The sequence below is a fragment of the Electrona antarctica genome (assembly GCF_951216825.1).
Source record: "Electrona antarctica genome assembly, chromosome: 11".
Lineage (NCBI taxonomy): Eukaryota > Metazoa > Chordata > Actinopteri > Myctophiformes > Myctophidae > Electrona > Electrona antarctica.
Genome location: NC_136792.1, coordinates 44607669 through 44635400, shown reverse-complemented (window position 1 = coordinate 44635400; position 27732 = coordinate 44607669). Strand labels below are relative to the sequence as shown.

Genomic DNA, 27732 nt, shown 5'->3' with positions numbered 1-27732 from the left:
AAGGCATCATTTTCATTATTGTGCATGAACATGGCAGTTGAAACACGTGAGTGCTTATACATTTTGGCAGATGATGAAACATATGAATTTATGTCCTTAGCTAATAGGTCAACAATTCTGTCGTGCCTAGCAATGTACATTCCCTTATATACATAGCAGCCATTAAGAATATGTGACAGTGTTTCTATAACTGGAGTGTGGTCATGGTGCAGACAATGAGGAGGAAACGCTAGGGTACCACAGAGAGAGATTGAGTCTGGTTGGAAGGACCTGTAACCTGGTTTTGACTGTAAAGGTGATAGTCACCTTTACAAGGTGATAGTCACCTTTACAGTCAAAGCCAGATTACAGGCTTTGACTGTAATCCTCAACTGCATAATTCTTGAATATTGTATGAGATACGGTGTGGTGTGCACCGGGAAGGCAAGCTAGCTTCCCCTGTAGTTTTAAACCAGTCCAGTGTTGTTGCTTTTGCTGTTGTAACATTACAAGGTACCTCCGTGCATTGACTGGTGATATATGGTGTTCCGTATCAATTACAGTACTCCTTACTGAGATCGAACAGTTGGTAATAATGTAATAATGTCTGCTACAGATTCAGAGTCAGGTCGAACCCAGCACAGAGATACTCCAGTTCTCACACAGAAGTCATTGAGGTCAGGCCAATCTGACGACACCCCAAACCCAGTAGTATGTGAGTCCATTTTAAGGTTGGGCTTTCTTCTAAACCCCAACAAACTTGGCTCACCCTCTGCTGCCAGTGGCACTTCTCTGTTTCTAGCAGATCTAGCGAGTTCCCTGACAGTCGTGTCATCACTGTTTAGCATGTTTATCAAGTGAGCTGGCTAACTTGTGGCGTTATATATCCACTCCACGTTCGGCACGCCAAACCCACCGTCCTGTTTGGACTGGATGTCTCTGGTGGTGTGGGTGTTAAGCCGAACCACTTCCTCACAAAGTAGACCACATTGTCATTTAGATCACTAAGTGTTTTACATGCTAGATGAACGTTGGAGAAGAGGTGTTGTACTCTAGTCAGGGCAACCTGTCTAATAGCCTCCAACTTCATCAGCAGTGGTAGTGGTGAAGCACAATCAGGTTCAGCCTATAGCTGTAAACTCGGATGTTATGTACTCAACCTGTTCTTTCCATTCCCCTGTGATATTAAATCTATGCCCTAGGAGGTAGTTGTATGACTCATGTAGGTCATACACACGTATGGGCTGTGAGTTGATGGTGAACTCAGGGCTCCTGATGACACACACACACACTCACTCACTCACTCACTCACTCACTCACTCACTCACTCACTCACTCACTCACTCACTCACTCACTCACTCACTCACTCACTCACTCACTCACTCACTCACTCACTCACTCACTCACTCACTCACTCACTCACTCACACACACACACACACACACACACACACACACACACACACACACACACACACACACACACACACACACAGTCACACCATCATCTGCGATCAGTTCAGCGAAACGTTCAGAGACACTGCAACAACTGACAATTGTTCTATATTTAACAGATACAGTCAGTGACGTAGAGTCTGTGGGGGCCGGGGGGCCAGGGCCCCCATGAGGAATTGGACCAGGGATCTCGGCCCCCATGAGGAATTGGACCTGAATATATATTCGCCTCGGTTCGTCCCGTTTGTGCCGCATCAGGTCGCGCCCGTTCGCGCAATTCTCGTCTTGCATTGACTTTGTATGTAATCGCGCCACTCTAACCATCCAAGTCTGGCACCTTAACACGTCTGTTTTCCTCACTGTCCGGGGCGGGGGGTGGTGGGGGGTGGACCGCGTTGCCTGTCCCCTTGTACACATGTAGATCAGGCATTGAAATGCTAATCTGGGTGCTTAACCTGCCAGGTAGGTAAGGGTATGCTACTTGTTCACAATGAAACCACCAACAGCAAGAACACCCTGGCTGCCAGCCTGCCGTTGAAACCTTCCGCCGTCCCAGCTACAAAACACAGAACCTGCCGAGGTGGACAGGACGCCTGCAATCATGGCATTTAAACATGCTCTTCTGTTTATAAACTAAACACTGTGACACGTTTAAAAAGTGTTACAAATAAGTGTTTAGAACCTAAACGCTTGAGTTTAGTGTGAATCCCCCATGAGGATTATGAAAACTATTCGTCCCTGGATACAGTATGGCAAAATTATTCCGACCTTAGCCGTGGCACTGCTGGCAGATACGGGCCTAACCTTCTGAAACTTCAGCTAAATCTGAATGGGGGCACGCATTTTGTCTCCAGTTTGACATGTCACCCCAATCAGACATGTTGTCCCAAATCAACTGGTTTGGTGTGCAATGCATAATGGCTGTCAGACGATAATAATGCGATTGCTTGTGCAGTTATCTTGAAGCAACCAGATGTTATTTCAGAACCAAATGTTATTTCCAAATGTGTCATTGGTGAGGTGAGAGAGAAGACTGCCTGCTGTGCCTGATAGAATCATTGTGCTGACAGGCCCCACAGGCAACAACAAACATTCTCATTACATTCTGGTTTTGATAACAATCCAGCATGTCTGATGATGAAGCAAGCTGCTCGTCACTGCATTGACCACTTGAACCCACTATTCAGGGCCGAAGAGATTTGATGCAGGAGGAATCATGCAAGAGCAGAGCAGTATACAGTAAAATGTCAAATGTGTAACCGGTTACGCCGGTTAAAGGCCAATCCAATATTACAATTGGCTAGTGAGGCAACCGTGCATCTTTCACTATTGGACTCATTTAACTATCCCTGTTTCTGGTGGTCATCGATCCCACCCATGTGTGTGTGTGTCAGTGTCAAGGTCAAGGTAAACTTTATTGTCCACAAGGGAAATTTGTCTTGGGCTTTCACCCCAGCTACAGCCACACATAAAACATCAATAATGACAAACAAAAATACATTACAGAGGAAGACACAACATTACACAATTGCACACATGATGTGGATAATCTAGCCTCACACAGTTACTGCTGTTTCAGAGCCTCGTTCAACATCTTAGTTGATGCTGGTACAACGATTTTTTAAATCTGATGTACTTCCACTTTGGTTCTTTGTATCTTCTCCCAGAGGGCAGAAGTACAAACTCGCCATTTAAAACATGGGTAACATCACTGACGATTTTTTTATGTAGCCTGCTCATAAATAGACTGCAGAGAGGGGAGTTGTTTTACCCCTATGATCTTCCCTGCAGTCTGCACCAATCTGAACAATTTGGACCTCAGTTGCACTGAGAGATTACCGAACCAAACTGTGATGCCAAACCTGACCAGGCTTTCCAAGACTGCTCGATTTATGTTAGAACACTAACATAAATCTTTGGTCAACACCATGAACCCTGAGACGCCAAAGGAAGTGCAGTCTTTGCTGTAGTTTACTACAGAGACTGTGTGTGTGTGTGTGTGTGTGTGTGTGTGTGTGTGTGTGTGTGTGTGTGTGTGTGTGTGTGTGTGTGTGTGTGTGTGTGTGCGTGCGTGCGTGCGTGCGTGCGTGCGTGCGTGCGTGCGTGCGTGCGTGCGTGCGTGCGTGCGTGCGTGCGTGCGTGCGTGCGTGCATGCGTGTGGCCGCGCTGCTCAACAGTGCCACTTTAGGTCACCCAGCGGTATTGCAGCTGTCCATACTCAAACAGACATACATGGAGACATACATACATAGAGACATACATACAAAGGGACATACATACACATAGATTAGGGACATACATAGCTGTTCATTGGAGCGGTTAGGCACCGCTCAAAAATACAAGACAATTTCAAAACGTTTCATAATACAACAGTGCAGTATATAGGGCAGAGGTTCTCAGCATTTCTGGCTGGGGACTCCCGGAAATGCTTTGGCCATGTCTCGCAACCTGTACATGTCTTTATTCATTGTTTTTTGTGATGCTTTTTGTGATGATTTGAATTTTGTTGTTATTTTCCATGTCATGATTATGAATTGAATACCCCAGGACCTGAATGGAAACAAGACAGCAAGGACCTTTTCTGTGATATCCTTTTAGACTAAGTGACTCTGTAGTATGTGTACTGTTTACATTTCTGACTAATAAAGTATTCAATCAATCAATCAATTCAAGTTAGCATGTGGCAGTTTCTAAATGCTGGGGAATAATAGGAAGCTCAACATGTCTGGATTCACAATGGGGCTCCATGGCCTGGCAAGTAGACTATAATATAATTGAAAAGAATGTGCTACCATGAAGTTAGCATCTGTACCTTCTGTTCTGTGTACAAGTGTCCTTTGTGGGGAAATAAGTAGCTTCAATGTCATCATGACCACTTGAACTATCTGGGGAGAATATATTTAGCCAAAAATAGCCGATCTAGCTCATAGATCGGCTATTTTTGTCGAAGAAATTTGGTGAGGTTAATCTTTCTGTTAACAGTAATTGTTGTTGTTGTTGTTGTTTAATTTAGCAATGAGCTCCTTGCTCCACTCTCTGCTGGTTAGTGTAGCTTGAAATGACCCAGACATAATGAGGCTATCAACTCTGACACGCTCCTGGCCACTAATTAGCTCTCACACAGTGCCGGGCCAATGACCGACCGACCCGTCATCAATACACAAACTGGACAGCGAAAGACACCGAAACAAACAAAGGACAGAGAACAACGGCGGTATACTAAAAAACAGAATCTGTTATTTCACAAATATACTGGAAAAGTCAGGTTTCTCACACAGTCCCTTACTTTCAATAACCCATTTAGACCCGGTGTAACCTATACGTTGTTATACGTATTTTCCTGCTGAAATTTCTCGGATCCTTCTATCTAAAGGCCCAATGCCCCATTGATTGGACAGATCTAGGATAGGAAAAAGGAAAAAAAATGGGGGGAAAAAACTATGTCTACTGATGCGTCGTTACCGTGCGAGAGTTAACAGATAGTCCAAATAAACAGGCTGTAAACATAAGTCATAGATCTGGCATATTTTAATGATTGCCCGGGATACTTATCCCAAAATGAATGGTCATGTGATATGCATATGAACAGCAAAGACATAGATGAAAGAAAATACGGCGATTCGATCATATCAGTCCGTTGATCGGGGCTCCCCTGGAAGCAGAACAGAAGGCTCGTCTATCCTGGAGAATTCTGACGTGTCTCTACTTTTTCAGACACTATATAGAAATCTTTCTGTCACTCTGTGACCTCTCTTGAGCACAGCTATAGGGTACACACTCTTATAAGTAATGGTTAACTGCTTAAAAGGTCTACTTTATCCCAACACTACTCGAGCCCATTCACTATGTGAATGGGCTCGAGGCATGTGCAATACTGTGGCTGTCTTGTTTTTGCTTTCCTTTTTGCTTGCTTTTCTTTTTGTTTTGCTTCTTATGGTATGGTGTGGATGATGGCATAGAATGAACTGGAGGAACCCCCCCAGCCCCCACATTTCCACATTTCATATCCATGGGCTCACATCTCTTAATCCATTACATTTGTACATAAAGTACCTGTGACTCGCAGCTTGCCTGGTCCGACCTCAGTATCTTTACCATCTGCTCGGAACAGCATGTCGCCATCGAGGGTTCTCATATCGAGACTCTGTGCATGCACATGTGCCTTGTCTGATTCTACAACAATAAAAAAAACAGTAGAAGACATTAGGAAAGCAGCACTGAAATCAACAAATATTATCTAAAATAATCTGGTATGAATTGCTGATAAAAGTCAAGTTTGTACTATCAATATTAATCTATTCAATATAGATGTTGACTGTCGTGACAAGATCAGGTATGCACTTTAATTTTGAGGCGTGCTACAGAGCATGTAGCATGAGCTTGTAGCTGTGTTTGTAACTGAAATCATGTTTCAAGCATTTAGTACAAAACCGAGCTTAAAATAACTGATATCCTGGCTTCCATTTTATTTTGTATACACTTCAGCCTACTTTTAAGAAAATCACTGCATTTTAACATATAGGGAATGTGCTAAATAAATGAATTGATTAATATAAATCAGGGGTGGGCAACTGGCGGCCCGGGGGCCACATGCGGCCTTTGGCATTTGAAATTACATAAAAATGTTAATTTTCAGGATTCCAATTCAAAAATAGCAAAAAATAATGCAATATTTCAATTCGAATATAGCAAAAATAGCCGATCTACTATTTTTGCTACGACAGTAATATATGGCCCTAGGGAGTGAGTGTGGAAATATAGTGGCCCTCTCCATCGTCAAAGTTGCCCACCCCTGATATAAATGAACAGCAAGGCAAACTATGATCTGAGCTTCAGATGAAGAATAGGCCAACTATGTGGTTGTATTCAGGGGAAAAGGGAGGGGGGGGGGTTATGGCTTAACGATCATTTAAAGATGCACGGTGTCTCTGTGACACAGTGTAATTAGTTTGGTCATTATTTGTTGGCCTGTAACAAAGTCCTCTATACGCACCCCACTGGGTTGCCATTAAAGGCGAGCAAACACTTCCATGGACCCCAGGCGCTCTGAATAATACAGAACAATGTGGAACTGATGGCTAACGGAGGCATGTTGGATGAAATGGATTTTAAATGAGAATCTGAGAGATTTTGAATGGAGGGATGCCTTCTTGTCACTGTTAATATTGGATGCGGGAGCCCGCTGGAGGACATGTCTGTGAGTGACTTTGCTGTTGCCCACATAAATCAGTTGAATGTTACATTTTTAACATATCGCCCCCTCTCTCTGCGTGTGTGTGTGTGTGGGCGTGTGTGTGTGTGGGCGTGTGTGCGTGCGTGCGTGTGTGCGTGCGTGCATGCGTGCGCGAGTCAGCCTCTTACCTACAGCTATTCTGTCTGTGACATCACCATTCTCATTGCGGGCATTGAGGTAGACATTTCCAGATGCGTTTATTAGAAGTGAAGCATCCTGGAATATAAAAGCACAGTAACCGTCTACTAATGTCCTATGTTCAAAAAACACAAAAATAAAAAAAGGAGCACCATGTATCCCTGAGAACCAAAGAGCCCACCTATTTAGTAGAACAGCAACAGTTTCACCATCTGCCACAAAAGCATTATTGGTTTGTTTGTTCATATATTCAGTGCTGTTAGTAAAATACTTTGTTTAAAAGAAGCCCTGATAGCAAAATTCATTCTTTTTAGATCTAGTCTAGATGACACAGTAAATCCTGTATATTTTCATAAAACATTAGTGAAAGTGTCAGTCAATAAATGGAGAATACATTGCCTCCTAACGAGGTCTGTAAAGACACAAAAAAAATAAGGGTTAAGGAAATCTCTGCTGCGAGCAAGAAAACCCCTAACATGTAAACAACTGCAGCAAAGTGTTCCCATCTGCTGCTAGCCGGCTTGTCATCAAATATTTTCCACCACAAATATCCAGGAGGTTAATAGGGAGCTTTGCTGCATCGCCATGTGCACATAGCGAGTCACTGCCTGCCAAGTCCTATTCTTTTCCTAAAGTTTCTCTGCTAATTCTACAAAGCTGTGTCAAGAAATATTCCACTTAATGGAATGTTTCAGCATAATGAGGAAGAGGTCTGAATAAGGCGTGTAGCCCGCATGGATTCGACAAACAATCAGTACATGTCGGAGTGCTTTGACAGTGTGAGTCAACATTATGTGTGGACTGTTTAGACTACTTCATTCCGCATTATTTATAACCTCAATTTTTTGTTTGGTGCTAGAGGGGTTATAGGAGTGTAGATGAGGGTGCTGAGTGGAAAGTAGAGGGAGGGATCGAGGCGAGGGAGAATGAAGGGAAAAACCAGTGGAAACTGCGTGGATTTGGCCGTCAGGGCTGAGGGCAACTCACTTTCATTGCAGTTGGTCCAACAAGTAAAACTAAACTATGCACATAATAAAGCAATTATTCATTTGGAATATTTTTTATTTATTTATTGTTTATAGACTGGATATGACAACATTCGTGAAGATTTCATCAATTCAAAAGCCTGTCGAACTGTTAGTATGTCGAACCAACATTCACCCTATGTGAGGAGACTGTTAAAGTCCACCCTCCCCAAGATCAAGGTGTCAGCCGTGACAGTCAGGGACTATATGGGGGAATTGGGAACTGGCATAATAACTACATTGATACGGAATATACATTGAATGTACTGTGTTTATCTTACCTTCCTGGAGTGGATCTCTTGGGCGTACAGAGGCAAAAGGAACTCAGACTCGCCGTCTAACTTTACCCCATCTGAATGTACTTGCAGGAGTCCCATTCCTTCCTGGAATGGCAGCAACAAGGCCAAAGACGGACGCACGCACGCACGCACGCACGCACGCACGCACGCAACCACTCACACACACACACACACACACACACACACACACACACACACACACACACACACACACACACACACACACACACACACACACACACACACACACACACACACACACACACACACACACACACACACACACACACACAAACGATAAGGGTTTCAGCAGTCTAAACTCTAAAAGCACTTCTAGCCAGGAGGTCAAGAATAGCGATTGTATCATCAGACCCCCACAGCAGGGTTCACAGATTGGCACCGCTGAGAAACGTGTAGCAATCTACCCTCTAGGGCTGCCAGCATACGTGCTATATAAACCAGAGCCATGGTTTGTGTGATGTTTTCTTTGTGTGTGTGTGTGTGCGTGCGTGCGTGCGTGTGTGCGTGCGTGTGTGCGTGCGTGTGCGCGTGCGTGCGCGCGTGCGCGCGTGCGTGCGTGCGTGCGTGCGTGCAAGATATGTTGCATGTGTGCAGTTGTTATGAATCTGCATCTGCATAAATCCACACCTCCCATCTGGCCCACAGACAAGGAATCAGCACTATATCAGGCAATAACAGACACATCCATCATTTAGAAAGACAGAAATCAGTAGATCAACGAGACATGCATGACAACAACATGCAAATATGGTATATTTGCTGAGATGGCAGAAAAGCTTAGTGGAGTTAGTGCAGTTAACACGGTTGCGTTCCACCATCCTCTTAAAATTCAACACTATACTGTGCAGCCTCTGCGACAAACATGTATAAAAGGCTTCTCATGACAAAAGGCGAGAAGCGGGAGAGAAGAAAGAAAGAATAAATTCTGTTTTTCTTTCTTCCTCATTAAAGGGATAGTTCAGATTTTTTTAACTTAAGTTGTATGAAATACTTGCCATTAATATAGTGGTTGCAACTGTATTAATTGATTGCCAGAGTCCCGTGGTGGGAGTTCTGCTCTGGTTTTGGTGAAATATCAAGTAGTTCCGGTCATTTTGTGGGGGGCACTGGGGGCCACGCAGTAAAAGTAAATTAATCCACAAAACTAACGTCATTTGTATTGTTGACCTATTTCTAAAATATTAGTGCAACTTTCGTTCTTTTTTTACCCCTCTATCACACAGAACTATGTTTTTTGTGTCCATATCACTACGCCCAAAAAATAGTTCCATGTGATGGAGGGGTCAAAGTTGAACGAAAGTCGCGCTAATATTTTAGAAATAGGTGCCACTTTAGGTCACCCAGCGGTATTGCAGCTGTCCATACTCAAACAGACACACATGGAGACATACAAACATATATACTGTACATAGAGACATACATACAATGGGACATACATGTAGTACACATGGATTAGGGACATATATAGGCTAGCTGTTCATTGGAGCGGTTAGGCACCGCTCAAAAAGACAATTTCAAAACGTTTCATAGTACAACAGTGCAGTATAGGGAAGGGGTTCTCAGCATTTTTGGCTGGGGACCCCCGGAAATGCTTTGGCCATGTCTCGCGGTATTTTTCTTAATAGAGACAATACATCATAAATAAATACTGAAACCAGATATAATCATTAACCCATTTTGGGCGGGAACCCAGGGACATACTTTAAACATACTTTAAACATTAAAAATCATGAAAATGTGGCACAGATTTTTAATATATATATATTTAACTCAAATCTTTGCTTCTGGGGGGGTCACTGGAACAACATATTTTCAGATGGGGGTCGGAGGCCAATTACATATCATTTGTGGGGTCCTTGACATGAAATATTGAGCACCACTAATACAGAAAACATAGGTATTTCAGAAAACTGTCAGAATTTAGAAGACATTTTTTTTATTTTGAAGTCAGGCCTAAATGGGTTAAGGAAAGTCTATACTATATGAACTCTTAATTTTCATTTTCCAGCCATTCAGTTGCAAAATAAAGAAATAAATGTATATATATATATATATTATAATCTGTGGACCCCCCAGTCGGACCGCCCGGTCGCGACCCCCAGGTTGAAAACCCCTGGACTATAGGGCATAAGTGGTTAACACATTCTGGGCGGGAACCCCTTTTGGTGTTAGCATTATGTTGTGCTTTAGCTATTGAAAAATAGCAGATCTACAAGCTCATAGCGCGCCACTCGGTGGCGCGCTATGAGCTTGTAGATCTGCTATTTTTGAAAAATCGAAGAACGACTGACATAGAAACAGCTTTTTCAGAAAACTGTCAGGATGTAGAAGACATTTTTAGAATCTGATCTCAGGTAAAAAATGGGTTAAGAAAGAAAGAAAGAAAGAAAGAAAGAAAGAAAGAAAGACAGAAAGAACAGTGTGTTCCATGCGGCGCCCCCCCGTACCGTGTTGAACCACATGACTCTCAGTATCCAGATGGTCAGAGCAAAGTTGACGACCAGGATGATGACGAGCAGCAGGACAAACAGGTACAGGCAGCGTTTCCGCCAGCCGTAGATGCCAATCTTGTAGACGTGGTCGGGCAGCTGCCTGGGGACGCCGCTGTCCTGGGTGGTGCTGACATACTGCTCCCGCACCATCTGTTGGTTGGTGCATGGGGGGTGGGGGGGGGTGGACACAGTCAGGGGGATATAGACACGTAGACATAATGGAATAATGAATTGCATTTTTTTATTGCGAACGCAGTGAGCACTAACTATGAGACCTAGCAGAACATGTCTGTGTGTCTGTCTGTCTGTCTGTCTGTCTGTCTGTCTGTGTGTGTCACGCTGTAACACCACCCGCCCGCCACCAGAGGGCGCAGCTGTATCACACACAAAAAACACACGCACACACACACAAAAAAAACTTTAAAAAAAACCTAACTTAAAAAAAAACTTAACTTAAAAAAAAACTTAACTTAAAAAGAAAAAAACGTTTAAAAAAACGTTAAAAAAAAACTTTAAAAAAGCACGCACGCACACATACACACACTAAAAGAAGAACTTAAAAAAAACCTTAAAAAAGTACGTAATTTATTCTAATTGTTGTTATTGCAATTTACGAGCTGCGTTCGCTTCCCGCGTTCGCGCGTCTTACTTGTATAGCGCTTTTCCAAGTGCTCAAGGTGCTTTACAATGGTTCATTCATTCATACACTGGGAGGTGAAGCGGCGAACAGTCGACGCCAGCGTCCTCACTTCCCGCATTCACACACCAATGGTGGCGAGCTCACACCGACCAACTCATTGGAGGCAATGTAGGGTTCAGTGTCTTGCCCAAGGACACTTCGACATGTGGACAGGAGGAGCTGGGATTCGAACCGCCGACCCAGGGATCATTGGACGACCTGCTCTACCTCCTGAGCCACAGCCGCCCATGGAAACCAGTGTTGATTTCGTCGTCTAATACTATGACAAAAAATGTTCGTCGACGACCTTTTTTCACTGACAAAAACGAAATGGAAACTAAATCAAAACTAGGCTATGATGACTAAAACTATGACTAAATATATTGACATATTTCGTCAACATATAAAAACATATAAAGACATAGGGACACACAAAGCTACATGATGGAGACGGTGTGCCCACCGCTCAAAAACTAAATGTTAGGAAGGGACTAGTGGACAAGAGATCCAGTAAGTTATTTTACACTTGGTTGCATGCTGAAAATAGCAGATCTACAAGCTCCCAACGCGTCGCAGCGAGCAAGTGTAAAACCAAGATATTTAGTCGACAAAAACATTCCAGGTGACTAAAATGTGACATATAAACTAAATGAAAAATATTCAAGAGACTCTGGGCAGTATTATGCGTGTCTTAAGTACCAGGTCTTATGACTTAATTTAAGACCTGGAGGCGTGGTCAATGCTGTTTGGCCACTCAGAATAGCCAAATGGCATTGATCACGCCTCCAGGTCTTAAGTTAAGTAATAAGACCTGGTACTTAAGACACGCATAATACTGCCCTATGACTAAAAAAAACTAAAATCAAAATTTGCTGTCAAAATCAACACCTGGTGGAAACATCGTAGGCTATGTTGCTGTCGGGCAGAAACCTTCTGTCTGTGTTTCATTTTTGCCTCCGCCAGGCCGGAGAACTATAGGCCCCCAGCTGTAATTGTGTTTTCTTTCCTACAGATTTTGTTCAAAACTCACACAAATCATATCGGCAGTCCTGTGATGTAGTTTGTGGGCGGATAGGCAACCTGGCTAAGACTGTCTGTGTGTTTCATAAATATTTAACCAATGCAAAGCATCAACAACAGCTTGTGGAAATTATATGCATTTGGAACACAAGGAATCTGAATCTGGCCATGGTGACTGAACAAGTGGTAGAATGCAAGGTTATTGGGTATAACAGAAAGACTAGCAACACTAGCAACACAATACACCACTAAGAAGTTAGTTATGTAAGTACTGTAATGTCGTCATTTTGGTATTGATATGCCACATTTCATTATAATGCAATGTAACAGTCAACAATGGCGTGATCATGTGTTTGATACGAGTTGTTAGATCTCTAGATTTATCTGTATTATTCAAATGTATCATGGACAGACCAACATGGCACTTAAATACGCAGCCCTTTCCAAAAACGTTATAACAGTACGTCATTCATGAGCTCAAGCACTGTTCTTCTAGTGCATATCTGGCCCGGGTACCAATGGAAAAGTTGAGTGAATTTCCAGAAACGTAGCTGGAGGCAGAGGCAGAATGGCTAGTGCAATGGTCTCCACTTTCTGACATAGCTAGCTATTGCTATCAATGACGAAAAAAACAAGAATGAAGCACCACAGACAGCACATTTAAAACCACATGGAATCATAAGGCATAAGACCAGTTCCAACCAACGCCCAAATGTCTCTATTCATTTCTTAAGAAGGGAAATTGAACCACTTCATCGCAGGAATATAAAGCCTGCATCGTGGGATGTGCTCATCTGACAGACTGGTGGTAGTGGTGGTGTGTGAGCTGAGCTAGTGCAGAGGCACGTTTTGTGCTTTTCAGCTCCACTGGGTCGCAGGCAGTCACTTTCTATTGATTCATAGCCTAAGAACCATTAATAATAGCCCAAGACCAAGACTGTGAAAGCTACTGAGGCCAGAAGATGAGGCCAGAAGAAAATGTTTCCAGTTGTAGATGTTATGCCTCAACAAAATACTATGCACTCCAAATTATTCTCTCTTTTTTCTTAAGCGATATACAAATCTTGGGAGAGACAAACGTTGACAACATCATAGATCTGATGAATCACATAATGTAATTAAACATGGATACAATTAAACAAAGTATTTTCCAAACTGTCAGGCTCTCAAAGGCACTGTTGTTTTCATAACATACTTGCCGCCAAATTTCCAGTTGATGGTAAAAGTATATCTTTACAAACATGGACAGGCACTCTCAATGCTGTGATTCACACACCTGACAGCGGACGAGGCTCCAGTGTGGCCCTGACATGGACATTTAAATAAGGGGCAGATGTTGCATCTTAGCACCATGTAAACATGGCGTCCGTCATGTTTAAGCAGTCACTTGACGGACGGCTCTTCTTCGCGAGTGAGGGGAGGACAGAGAAAGGAGATCAGCCGGAGAATCAGAGCGGCAGAGGCAGAATTGCAGTCGCTGTACCGCACTGTTGTGACGAAAAGAGAGCTGAGTCAGAAGGCAAAGCTCTCTGTCTATCGAGCAATCTTCGTTCCTACTCTCACCTATGGTCATGAAGTGTGGGTCATGACCGAAAGAATAAGGCATCTCCCTTAGAGATAGGGTGAGAAGTTCAGTCACGCGAGAGAGGCTCGGAGTAGAGTAGCTGCTTCTTTGCCTGGAAAGGAGCCTCTCGAGTGTCTCCCTAGGGACTCAGGAGGTCCTCGATGCACGTCCCACTGGGAGGAGACCCCGGGCAGACAAAGGATGAGATGGAGGGATTACATCGCCACACTGGCCTTGGAACACCTCGGGATCCCCCAGGAGGAAGTTACTAATGTTGCTCTGGAGAGGGAAGTCTGGAGCTCTCTGGTGGAGCTGTTGCCCCCGCGACCAGACTACAGATAAGCGGTTGAAGATGGATGGATGGATGGACTTGACTCGCTTCACGCCCAACAGTTAATTCCTCCTCGATGTTAACAGGTGATGATTCAACCAGACTATCCCTCTGTGATTTCACTATGATGATTCTACCAGAAAAGCCTTGGTGAGCGCTACAGTGAGCGACTATAATAGGCCTATTGATTCTGTAGATCAACGTTCCGCTATAATTCACATGGAATTCAAACAAGTAGCCTCAGCTACTTTAATATATTTCCCTTGCTCAACTAGCTATGTCTTTCCCAAAGTGCGTTCTGGAATAATGGATCAAAGTAACCAAACACTGCTGGGTTTTTACGTCTCTCTCTCTCTGTCTCTCTAGGGTTCATGAGAATGAGTTTCGGAGAGGATGGGGATGCTGATGATGATAAACGTTTCTGTGGACACAAACAGCTCGTTCCCTGCGGTTCCCAGTAAACACGGGGAATGAGTGCGTTGGCATACAAGGATCGTAAGTAGCCTATAATGTCTCCTACGCCGCCTGCTCCTCCACAGGATCTGTCGCAAGCCCAGACATGACGAATTGCCTTTATTTCGCGGACAAACACATTAATGTTGCCAAAAGAGCTTCACCTACCTAATAGGCCTATCTCACAGAATTTCCCTGCCCCCTTTCCACGCCCCCTTTCGGAGCTAGTGGTGATAGCGTGACGTCACTCCATAGACACTACATGTTAACAGAGGTCATTTAAGAAGTCTACAACTTTTGTTTTCTCAAGGTAAGGTTTGTTCTATCTGTTCGAGCTGATTTACCATCTTGTTTGCGTCATAATAATATTGGTCTGTCACATTTTTACATTAGGAAATGTACTTAGATTCTCCAGAGACAAAAACGTGTAAATGCTAATGTTGAATGACACCACTAGCTACCGGAAGGGGGTGTGGAAAGGGGGCTGTGAGATAGGCCTATAGCACCCCTAAAAGTGAGAAGGGGAGGGAGGTGGGAAGGTGATGCGCCTTGTTTAACTGGACGCTTATTAATTTCCCTGTATCTCATTGTATTCCACAATCAGACTTGTAAGAGCAATTATTGCGGCATCTAGGCCTAACGGCGGATTGAATTTCTGCAAGCGACACATTCCAACTTCTATTTACCAAGTAGCTGTAAAGTGACACAACTCTGCCAATAAGTCCATAGTCACTCACGGCCACAGGCAGTGACTATGTGACCTACACATTTTCAAACAGGCTGGGTTGCTTTTCCACTGGAGTGCTCCGGTGGTTTAATCAGTGTGTGTGTGTGTGTGTGTGTGTGTGTGTCACAGTGTGTGTGTGTGTGTGTGTGTGTGTGTGTGTGTGTGTGTGTGTGTGTGTGTGTGTGTGTGTGTGTGTGTGTGTGTGTGTGTGTGTGAGAATATAGTCTATTTACCATAATCATCCCCATTAGCAACCACAAGATCATTTTGTGCACGTGGGCTGCGATCATCAGCACATTGGGTTAAATGAAGAACCAAGGTGAACACGCTTTGTTCATTATGGTGTTAATGACATTGTTCCAAACAGCTTCAATTAGTTTAAATGAGGAAACTAAAACCCTCTCATTTCATCACCACCAAGACGGTATGGAGGGAGGGAGAGAGATAGAGAGGGTATGTGATCACTGTGCAGGTACTGAAACACGCATGCATGCACGTGCATTTGTGCGTGCGTGCGTGGCTTGCACGCACGCACGCACGCACGCACGCACGCACGCACGCACGCACGCACGCACGCACGCACGCACGCACGCACGCACACACACACACACACACACACACACACACACACACACACACACACACACACACACACACACACACACACACACACACACACACACACACACACACACACACACACACACACACACACACACACACACACACACACACACACACACACATTGCATGGCTTTTATGATTTGTACCTTTTTGTCAATCTCGTCTTTACAAATTCATATTCCGCACTTGAACACAACATTGTTATGTAAATGCTTATGACTTGAACAGAATCAAGCTGAACTGAATTGAATTGGCTAGAGTCCATATGTGTAAAGGCTTCTTCCAGGCAGCGGCTCCGGTTTCAGGACAGCAGCCCGGCCACAGACCAAGTCCTCCATAGCAACCCAAATAAACATTCTTTTAAACAGCCTCGCTACTGGAGTGCCCAGGAAGGAATCCTCAACACACGGGACTCATGGTCCAAATAAAATACCGTCTGCCCTTTCCATCATCTAACAGAACTGTTCAGTGATATTTTTTGTTTTAGATTATAACTAGTTCTATTAATGTTATTCTTCTGCTCGCTGTCCCCATTGCAAGAGACCCTTGAAAAGTAAATAGTAAATGTAAATATGTAATGATATAAAATAAAATTTGCTTTTCTTTTCAGGCCCGCGTCTCTAATACTTACAAAGCTCCCCCAGATGATCAAGATTGCTTAATTTGATCTTATTCTCAATCTAAGATATTGCTCATGAGCATATTCAAAGATGTGAGGGGCACTCTCATCAGCGTCATACATCATCTCATTCTGGCCAATCTCTCCTAATAGTACTGCGTAATGTCTGACATCTCTCTATGGTAAACCCCATGGCACAATCGTTATGGGATGCTCAAACAATGACACATCTCCTATCATCTCATTCCGGTCAATTAGGCCACCTTCGTCTTCAATGTTTGCGATTACACAAACCCTCAAAGCTGGACATAGAAGGGGCGAGCACCCCTCAACAAACATACTCTTGAACTCTAGTTCACTGACCTCTACAATGAAACATGTGCATGAGGAGTAAGGGATATACATGCACAATGTATGTCAGTTGGCCTGTGACAATCCAAACTAAAGCTCTATAACTGTCTTACTAGTTACTGCTGCTGCTTTGTTTGAAAGGTTCATGCCCCGATCACCACATATTATATTTCTAAGGCCTTCCGGCCCATTTACATGGTTCTATCCCCTCCTGAGATAAAGAGTATTAGGTTTGGCAGTTTTACCAGGGCTATCTACATGTATGTATCTTGGGGCAGCCACCCAATTAACCTCCCCAAAAAAAGCAGTGCTCCCTTCCTGGTTCTGTGACCTCTAAAATGAGAACCCCTACTAGCACCAGAGAGGCAGCCTAACTGCTTGCCTAAAAATCCACCAGGGTTTGGCAGTAATTGAGATTCCAGCCTTCCCCTCCAACAAGAGACCTAAACCGAATCCCAGCAAGAAACCTATTGGAAAACACAGCTCCCAAAAAGTTTGAAAATGACTTTGTACAAATTGCCAGCCAGGGGACAGTCACCTATTGAAAGGTGGGGAGGGCGATACTATAGGAGCTCAGAGGTTGAGCGATTGAAAGCATAGCATGCAGTCTCATAATTGTCTCTGTCTCTCTGTCTGTCTGGTGAGTTCATGCAGCCTCCATGTCTCCACAGTGCTGTAATGCTTCCATGTCTAAAAATAGGCCATAACATTGTAGACTAAATTTAAAAAGACCACCACCACCCCCCCTACACACACACACACACACACACACACACACACACACACACACACAGTATAATATATGAGCATAACTAATGACCTGTATTGACACCAGCATGAGTAGTATATAAATCATTACTGAGGTTGTCACAGTTATTTTTGTATGCCAATATTGGCGACCATTTATGGTCAAAACTGTTAACAGCTCTCCAAGCAAAAATGCTTCCCTATACAGCAAGTCCAAAACTATCTTTCAGTATCAAGAAGGTGATAAAACGACACTAAACCACAGCACATGTGAAAAATACTAGCTCAGTCAGCGACAACATACCACCACGCACAGACAAGCTGATACAGTACAGTAGGTCAAAGTTTAGACACTTAGAACACACTTCAGTTTTCAGTAACTGTACCTATAGAGTTGAAGCCAGGCATGAGGAAGACAAATCACAACAAGGAGCCTAATAACGAAAAACCACAATGACAGCAGACAACAGAATAAAAAAGCACTGTAGGTTTACTTTACCTTTTTGTGTGCTGAAGCACAGCAGTGGCTTCTCTGTTGAAATGGCAAGCAGGGCTGTGTGTGCGAGAGGCAGCAGCAGCAGTAGCAGTGATAGTGGAGCTCCCTCCTCGGCAGTCTGTCTGTCAGCCACTCAACAGCTGTGTGCCATAAATCTAGCTATGGAAATGCCCCCCTACCCAATCACCACGAGACGGCGCTCCCACTTCCTGCATATCCAATGTACTGTTCTCCCTCTCTCTCTCTCTGTCTCTCCCCCTCTGACTCCCTGCCTCAGGCTTACCAGTTCTAGATGCTACTCACTATCATCTGAGTATGAGGGTGGGTGAGTGAGTGAGGAAAAGAGAGTGAAAAGACGGATAGAAAAAGAGACAAGAGTGGGGAGAAATGTTATGTACAGTGTTCATATCCAAAATGCTCTATATGCATTTTTAAAAGTAAAAATCATCCAAGTTCATCATTCAGTATCTTTGAAACATAAGAGTGCATGTTGTTTAACCGTTATCTTGAGATTTTCCCTTCAGGGATTTAAGTTATCCACTGTACTTCATTATTAATAATAACTATTGTAATTGATTTTAAATTTGTTGAAAAGAATTGACAGAGGCGCTCATCACTTTCTTAAGTTGGAAGCAAACCTTTGGGGGAAAACTCTTCAAAGTGTGTGAGATGCCTCTGGTACTACGCATGCACGCACAGATGGAGACAGATTCCACAGAATAATCAGAGTTCTGCCCTTAACTGCCTGCCACTGCATTGAGGACCCTCCCTAAAGATTCCTCGTTCTGCCATGTGCACCAGTGACTCACTCTCACCGGACCCAAACCAAGGCTTCAGTCCAGTCTAATTTGAGGCTTCAGTAAAGGTTTAGGGTTTTCAACATTGAGATTGGCTGGCCCTTCTGATGCCACCACCGTGTGACAGCCGGGCGGGGAGAAGCAGTGGACCCTGAAGAGGGAGGGCAGTTCAGTCAGTGAGAGACAGAGGAGACAGCAGCAAAGCAAGTGTATTAATAGACAGACAAGAGGGGTGTCATCGTAACTGCATCTGAGAGGGAAGTAGTTGGCTTATTATTTCACAGTCAAGTGAGGTGTATGAATGAATTATTTCAACAACTTTTGTTTGAACTGTTTTAGATTAAATATGCAGAGGCATCATGATGTCAACAACGCAGGACTCTTTACCCACAAATTGTGTATAATAAATTGCCGCAAAACTCTTCATATTGAGTAATTATGAATGATATAGCCTACTGAATATCAAGATAGAAAATGTATATGAAATGGGAAAACGTTCTGTGCTGTGTGTGACATGACTATGCCTAATAGACAAAACCATGACCAATCTAGATTTAAAAAAAAGAATAAAGAATTTTGGCAAATGCCAATGAAATACATCACAATTGGTAGGGAAAAAAACAGATGCCACTGAATTAGTTGAAGCCCGTTTTCTACCTGTTCAAGGTATACGTTACCACCAACCAGTTGCTTAACCCATTTTGGGCGGGAACCCCTTTTGGTGTTAGCATCATGTTATGCTTTATCTATTGAAAAATAGCAGATCTACAAGCTCTTAGCGTGCCACTCGGTGGCGCGCTATGAGCTTGTAGGTCTGCTATTTTTGAAAAATCGAAGAACCACTGACATAGAAACATAGCTTTTTCAGAAAACTGTCAGGATGTAGAAGACATTTTTAGAATCTGATCTCAGGTCAAAATGGTTACATTTAAAAAAAGTTACATTTAAAGTTAAATGTAACAAGTTAAAACTCAGGATTTTACAGTGCATGAACACAAGTCCAAATTCCATTTATTTGTAGTAAATCTCAGACTCAGGCTGAACATTTCATTTTGACAGCATGTTTGCTTCAGTGGCCACAGTGCACCTACAGCATGAACATCACCTAACATGATGGATATATTTGTATAGTAATAGATGGATCACGATAAAACCCAAAGAAAGCCAATTTTGTGTGCTCTGTCGACATGGATTTCAATGTGATGCGCGTGGTGGCCTCCTGTGTCCTGAAGACAGGCCGTTCATGAGGCAAATCAACGACAAGTCACATCTATAAGGGATAAATAATGGGGGGCAGTAATTGTTTTTTCCATTCCTCGCAAGCGCACGACTTGCCAGAGGACGTGGTGGTGGTGGCAGAGGTGATGCATCTGTCAGTAGGCTGTGCATATACTGCCGTCACTGCTTGAGGTAGCGCTGTGTGTTGTGTGGTGACAAAAGGGACATCTGACAGCATCGATCAGAAAGCTTACCCTGCATCTTCCACGCCCGCAGAAGAAACTAAACTAAACACCCTGAGCTCTGAGCTGAGACAGTGAAGATGATAGCCATTTCGTTTCAGACACCTTCTTATCAATAACTCATAATGCCCCACTGCCCGTGGCTCTATTCACTGGAGGACAGAAATGAGCGATGAATGCCCGGCCTGCACAAAGAGTTTAAAAAACACACGCCAGCACACCCTCACACTTAAGACCAGTTGAGTCTGGATGCTCTGTTGAATTTAGTGGATTGGAGACGCATTAGGCTGTAAAAACAGGGCAGAGGAGTTTCTATTAAGAGCACTCCGATTGTGATAGTAATTGAACACAACATGCCAAATGAGGTGGAAAACACATCGAGTGGCACGGTGCAAGAAGCAGACACCCCCCCCCCCCCCCACCCCCCGTCAGCTATGAAGCACACATCTCTGGTTCCTGGTGTGCCGTATTGATAAAGCTCTCAAAAAGAGCCTTATGAGATAGCAATACAGTACTCCATGAAACCAAATCGGCATCTTACAGGGAATTATATTTTCAAGATTGACTAACGCAAGGCATGCAAGATGACACTATATAAATCGCATTTTCCCCATTTTTCTTGCCGTGGGGTGCCAAAACGTTCCGAGACGAATTCATCCGCAGCTTCCCAATAATCAGTCAACTCACCTGCTGTGCTCACAAGCAAGTTGTGAACTTTAATAACATTGAATTCTAGGAATTTAGGGATATCCAATTACCAGTGGGCTGACGGGAAATGGGGAGAAATGGGGGGGCGACACGCAGCAAAGGTCGTCGGGATCGGGATTCGAACCCACGACACGGTGTCAGGGGTGCCCGGACCGCTGCCCTAGGTGGCCAGGCCCAGATGTAGACTTCTATACCCTTCTATATATTTTTCATACTATTGTGACATCTATATATCACCAATAGTATGTTTAACATTTTTCCAACCGTTTACATTTTTGAAAGCTTCTCCAGAAGAAACTGAATCTGCATGCAACAAAAGGCTTCAGCTTCACCTTCAAAATCTTCGATGCCATTAAACAATCCATTACCAATTTCATAAATCAAAAGACAAGGCAGGGTTGGAGACTTTTGATAGTGTAGAGTGTACTTGGATATTGTTAAATATATAATATGGAATGAAATGTAATGAATACACTAGATTATTCTGTAAATGTTGCTAAATAAATTACTCTGTACTACCCCCTGCTGACAGATTTCCAGGACCACAGTAAAAAAATAAAATCACCAGTGGTTCACAACCTTTCCTACACTTAATCCATGGTTCATTTTATTTTGATCCTGCATATGGATAGTGCCATTAATGACGGTAATCTGCGACAGAACTTTCCTATCGGTGCTTTCCTGCAGCAACGCAGGCGTGTCATTTAATGATGGCAACGCACACTTAATATATTAATATTGCTAATAATTACGGTCACAAATTCATTTTTTTTTTTTTTTTAATCTGCATTTGGTCGCCACGGTGGAAAAAAAGTGGACAGATTAAAATGGACACATTTCAGCAGTTGGTTTGAGGGCAATTACCATCTAAAGGTAGTTTGTTATGCAGTGATTCATCAAAGCAAACCTACACTAAAGGGGGCCCTACCTGGGCAACCCTAATTAGGTGTGCCCACTAGCTCAACCAGTTAGTGCACGGACCACAATGCCCCTTGTGGGTTGCATCATTGCAAGGAGCTGGGTTAAATTCACTCCTGATGTCACATCTCGTCTCCTTTCTCTGCCCTAGGTTTCCCCGTCTCTCTACTCTCCTATCCGAACAAACGGAAATTGATTAAAATAATCTTTCAGGTATGACAAGGTAGGTGACAGAAAGCGCTCAAATGTTGTGTTATCATAACGTCCTGAATGTAGCTCATGTGCCCACTGTGATTTTCAGTGGGCACATGAGCTACACATCCCATGAGGGTTAAATTAGCAATTCATTATGGTTAAACGAGCAAGTTCATGCAGTTTAAAATATCTCACGTTCACTGCCCCACTTGCGAGTGTTCTCAAGCTCTATACCTGGGAACCTTTCAAAACACCCATGCAAATATATTTAAACATAGATTCTTTACCAATAAAACAGACAAACAGATACATTAGATAATTCAATATCCGCTATCCACAACATGGGATAGATCTGCCTTCGGAACTATGTGGGGCCCCTTTAATATTTCTACGTTAAACTAACCAGTACAGATTGTCAGAACTATAAGGGCAGAGTAAAAGTGTATATAAAACCAACTGGTTTCTGTTCTTGCCATCGAACTGTAACCTGATAAATCAACCTAACTGGAGACCAAATTAGAACCTGGGATACCAGGGAATGCAAACACGGAAACACTCAGTCCTCATAGCTACCACTGCTGTAAAATGTATACAGAAAAGTAAAAACAATGCAGATGTGGCTTTACAGTTTTTATTCACCTTTCTTTACAAATTGTTCATCACAGGGAAACAAAAAACGGCAAGACCTGGAGGACAGAAAGAGAAAAAACGATATTAAGAGTCAATACAGTCTGAGCAGTTCAAGATTTAATTTGTTACACATGCAGGTGCTTCTGCTCAAGCAATGACATACCCCGTTTATTTCTCCTTCTCTCCCTTGTCTCCCTTCTTTGATGATTTTTCCTCCTTTTCTCCCTTCTCTGCCTTCTCTCCCTTCTCCCCCTTCTCTCCCTTCTCTGGTTGTTCCACCTCATCATCGCCACCCTTGGTGTTACGTGTGTAGATCAGCTGTGCTCTGTGTTTGGACACCAACTTGATCATGCCTAAGAAACACAAACAAAAACATTAGTATTTCAATCCGCTCTTATGCATGCTCTGTTGTCAAGGCATTTTTCTTTTGTCCTCATTTAGTCAAGTGCATTTGATTTCACTTCACCCAGCTGAAGATCGGATCACTGCTGCTCAAGTGGTCAGACTGAGAACAGTGGTGGGTGGCGGGCTTCTCTACCCATTCAGCTATGGCTGTCCAAATCGGAGTCTGCTCTTCCGTTACCAGAAGACACAGCCAGAAAACTGTCTCCTGTGCTTGCAACGCACAATGAACTTCATTTATATTGACCCGATCTACGACTACAAGCTTGTAGATTGGCTCTCTTAGTAATAAGGGCTTAAAATGGCAATCGTTGCCTCAAAACTTGACGCATTTATGTACGTTTCAAACTGCATATTGCTGCATAGTGCATATAGCATCGTGGCAACTAGGCTGTGGAATAAATTTACACAAACGTGGACATGATCACACCCATATCGTTTGGACAGAACATGTGCCAGCGATTGAGGATAGGACCGGCAGACGGAAACACACCGGTACCGAAGACATAGCATTGGCTTTGATCTTCCTCCGTAGTTTACACACACGAGTACTGAGTGACCACATGCATGTTCAAGAAATGGAGGGTTTAAAAGCTTAATTTCTAATGATGTATGCCGTTTTGATTGAATCAGTTATGGTAGCATCCGACAGACCTGTATCAACTCATTCATCAGAAATGTGCTCCACGCATCTGACAAACGGGCTATGCATTAATGTGTCGAGAAATGCCATTTATCACCAGTCATCTATATTATTACAAATAGCAAAAGGCAGGATATGACTGTAGAAGTCTCTCTGGTGCTTGTGCTGCATACAGTGGAGTTGCAATATGAAATCTGATATTTCTACCATTGAAATCCTTCTCACAGGAAATTTGAAATGACTTTGAATATGCTAAAATAGTGATATTCTATTTGTCGTGCATACACATGGCAAGCAAACAGTATTCCATTTATCTTTTGAACATCAATGTAGGTAGGTCGACAGATCACAGAGTTGGCATCTGTATAGAGCGTCGCAGTCCCGCCACCTACCATGGCCCAGGAAATGATTCTCCGTTCATTTTCCTCATAGACATTTCAGAAAGTATTTATTTAAAGACGTTTACGCCGCAGACAAAGCCAACTCCAGTCGTGACAAATCATGACAACAAACTATTTTTTGGGCCGAACAAATTAGAAAGAAAATAACGGCAGGTTACAACATTGTTGTTTTTCTTCTTTGTAATTATTTGTTTGGTCCAAAATATTGTTTGTGTTGTCATGAGTTGTCACGACTCGAGTTGGCTTTGTCCGCGGCGTAACCGTCTTTAAATAAATATTTTTCGAAATGTCTATGGGAAAAATGCATTGGGATTAATTTCCTGGGCCATGGTAGGGGGCGGGACTGCAACGCTCTATAGTGTTACGGCTAGCCTAGAAACAATTCAAGACTGGTAGGACTCATTCAATGCATGACACCATAATAGGCTAGCTACTGCTAGGTCAGTCCGAATGGAATACTTCACACCTGCAAGCTTGTTTACAGCCACATAGACCCACTTGATCCAGGTATCGTGGCAGTTTTAGGCAGCACCTCATAGCACGTGGCAACTTTAAAAGCATCAAGAAACTAACGTCTTTCTTTTCTCATGCCACAAGACCCTCTGACTTGAAATAAGGACAGTGGGACACCAGTTCATTTTCTTACAACCGAATCCTGCTTCAGCTATGCAGAACCACATTTCCCAAGTAGTAGCTGCATGGGTCTTGATGTCCGCTGATCTACTGTGTCACACTATTACGTAACTGTCATGAAAAGGGGATGCACCTTATGTTGCGTTCACACTGGCAGATGAAAACGATGCAGGCTACCATTCATGGTCAATGGAAGCCAGCAACATGACGTTGCAAAGACGCAATGTAGCTGCTCCAAATCAACTCGCAACACGTCTTTGTATCGTTTCATCTGCCCGAGTGAACGCACCATTACACACAGAGGAGCTCATGGGTAAAATCAAGTCAAGTTCACCTTTGGCGAGCAGTTCCTGTAGGGCGTTCCTTGCCAAAGAGCCACGGATCTTCAGCCTCTCAGAGACGACAGCGGGTGTGATGAGCTTGTAGTTGGGGACCTCCTTGTACAGCTTGTCATAGGTGGCCTTGTCGAACAGCACCAGGTTGTTGAGCTTATCCCTCACCTTTCCCTTGGACCACTTCTGCTCGGAGGAAAAGGGCAGAAAACGGGTAGGGTTTGAATTGAGCACTCGCCTTAAATCTCATCTATGAGGAAAAGTATATTATACGTCATACATGGGCAACTAGCGGCCCCCAACTTCACTAAATGCGGCCCACAGGTTAATGAAAAAGAGCACGTTTAACTATAACAGAAGATGGTGTGCATATTGCATCGTGGCAACTAGGCTGTGGAATAAATGTACACAAACTTGGACACGATCACACCCATATCGTTTGGACAGAACATGTGCCAGCGATTGAGGATAGGACCGGCAGACGGAAACACACCGGTACCGAAGACATAGCATTGGCTTTGATCTTCCTCCGTAGTTTACACACACGAGTACTGAGTGACCACATGCATGTTCAAGAAATGGAGGGTTTAAAAGCTTAATTTCTAATTTCCCAAGTAGTAGCTGCATGGGTCTTGATGTCCGCTGATCTGTCACACCATTACGTAACTGTCATGAAAAGGGGATGCACCTTATGTTGCGTTCATACTGACAGATGAAAACGATGCAGTCAACCATTCATGGTCAATGGAACATGACATTGCAAAGACGCAATGTCGCTGCTCCAAATCAATGGAGCAGCATCATTAATATTGGAATACTGATATTATGATTTCAACTGTTACAATTCCAAACATGACCCGCTTTACTTTAGTCTACATTAGTAGTTGAATGACTAGTATTAAAGTTCTATTCTCTTTTGTGTCTAATGTATTTGCATTTAATTTAATAAAGTTAACATAAGTAGAACTAAATGCATTTGAAAATTATACTTTAAAAAAAGATTTAAATGGCAAAAATAGAATATATGCAATGTGTCCCTGTGGAGTGTGTTGGCACCTCTCCATCTTCAAAGTTGCCCACCCCGTTATATCCATCACATCAGAGACCAATATACTGTGTTTATAATAAATATTTGCTTTGACATGGTGCAGCAACATCATAATACAACATGTTGTAAAGCACATAAGACACAAGTGCATCCCTATTCATTATGACAAATAGTTTCACGACAATCATTATGACAAATAGTGTCACGACAAACTGTATGATCTCATCTCATTGATCTGTACAATTCAAATGAGCTTTTATATGAATTGCCAAAGCAAGTGTCAAAATATAATAACAGTTGAAAATGACAAAGTATATACACATTACAAATCCTGCACACTGCCCACTAGAAGCCAGCCATAATAACGTTACCTTCTTCTTGGCCTTGCCTCCGGACTTATTGACTGGGTCCTTGTCCTTTTTGGACTTCCCAGAGTCCTTCTTCTTGTCTTGTTTGGGAGGCTATATGAGAGACGACAGGAGAACCCATGTGATGACATGTTACATTAAAGTGGTAAAATAATTGGTATATTTGATTATTAAAGCCATCAGCTGGGCTACGTCAGTCAGTTAGCGTCAGGGCAGCTAACTGCTATGGGATGATGCAAAGGCCTCTCCCTGCATCAACGGGAGTACAATTGCACGGATCTAAAGGTTATGAACGTATTTGTTTTAAAATATGATGGTCGTTTTTGTTTAGGGACATTGTTGTTGTTAAAGCACATATTGCCACCATGGTTGGTAGCAGTTACTGTATTTCAGCTTTGGTGATCCGCGAGCATCGGACAGACAGCATGAAAGCGTGGTGCTATTAGCTTAGCTATCAAGTTAGCCTCGGGGACATTATTAAACCGTTCCATCCAAACACTTTATTCATTCACAGCGTGGATGGAGACACCGGTTAAAACAAACAGTATGATCCCGTTTAGAGCCGTGGTTGTGTCCTAAAGGTAGGTTAATTTAATAAGCAGAGCTAAATGAAGTGCTCCGGTGTGTGCTCTCACCATGTTTCCTCGTCAAGATGTCGGAGCGAAAGGAAGTTCGGCTGCCCGAGCGCCCGTGAATAAATCGGATGGAGAACCCGTACATCCGGATATAGCCCACGGGGTGTTCTGGGAAATGTAGTTTTATTTTTACACGTACTTTTGAGCTTGAACATATTTCTTATAATAATAATAATAATAATAATAATAATAATAATAATAATAATAATAATAATAATAATAATAATAATTATTATTATTATTATATATGTTTATATTAATTTTTTTATTTGACAAAAATATGAATGGAACAAAATGGCAGTACATGTA

The 27732-nt window shown here is 43.0% G+C and overlaps 2 protein-coding genes across 2 annotated transcripts in view; both read right to left on the bottom strand.

The window, feature by feature from the left end:
- sgcg (sarcoglycan, gamma) overlaps positions 1 to 18378 on the bottom strand; it is a 21682-nt gene extending 3304 nt beyond the window's left edge. Inside the window, exons 1-5 of the mRNA XM_079514361.1 lie at positions 18257 to 18378; positions 10598 to 10792; positions 8112 to 8213; positions 6796 to 6883; positions 5488 to 5607 (exon numbers count right to left, since the gene is read on the bottom strand). Of these exons, the coding sequence (XP_079370487.1) occupies positions 5488 to 5607; positions 6796 to 6883; positions 8112 to 8213; positions 10598 to 10792 (505 nt within the window). The 5' untranslated portion in view covers positions 18257 to 18378. The remainder of the gene's footprint in view (positions 1 to 5487; positions 5608 to 6795; positions 6884 to 8111; positions 8214 to 10597; positions 10793 to 18256) is intronic.
- Positions 18379 to 22948: 4570 nt separating this feature from the next.
- Positions 22949 to 27493, bottom strand: rps25 (ribosomal protein S25). The gene is made up of 5 exons (XM_079514080.1): positions 27424 to 27493; positions 26792 to 26881; positions 25375 to 25558; positions 23125 to 23314; positions 22949 to 23017 (listed from the first exon to the last, which is right to left on the bottom strand). Exons 1-4 carry the CDS (start codon positions 27424 to 27426, stop codon positions 23130 to 23132), a joined length of 462 nt encoding a protein of 153 aa, XP_079370206.1. The 5' UTR covers positions 27427 to 27493; the 3' UTR covers positions 22949 to 23017; positions 23125 to 23129.
- Between the last annotated feature and the right edge of the window lie 239 nt (positions 27494 to 27732).

Excerpts from the sequence above, each read along its gene's own strand:
- rps25 (XM_079514080.1), bottom strand. Across the intron at positions 25,559-26,791 it reads GAGGCAAGGCCAAGAAGAAG|AAGTGGTCCAAGGGAAAGGT; the intron begins GTAACGTTATTA and ends TCCTCCGAGCAG. Across the intron at positions 23,315-25,374 it reads ACAGGAACTGCTCGCCAAAG|GCATGATCAAGTTGGTGTCC; the intron begins GTGAACTTGACT and ends TGTGTTTCTTAG.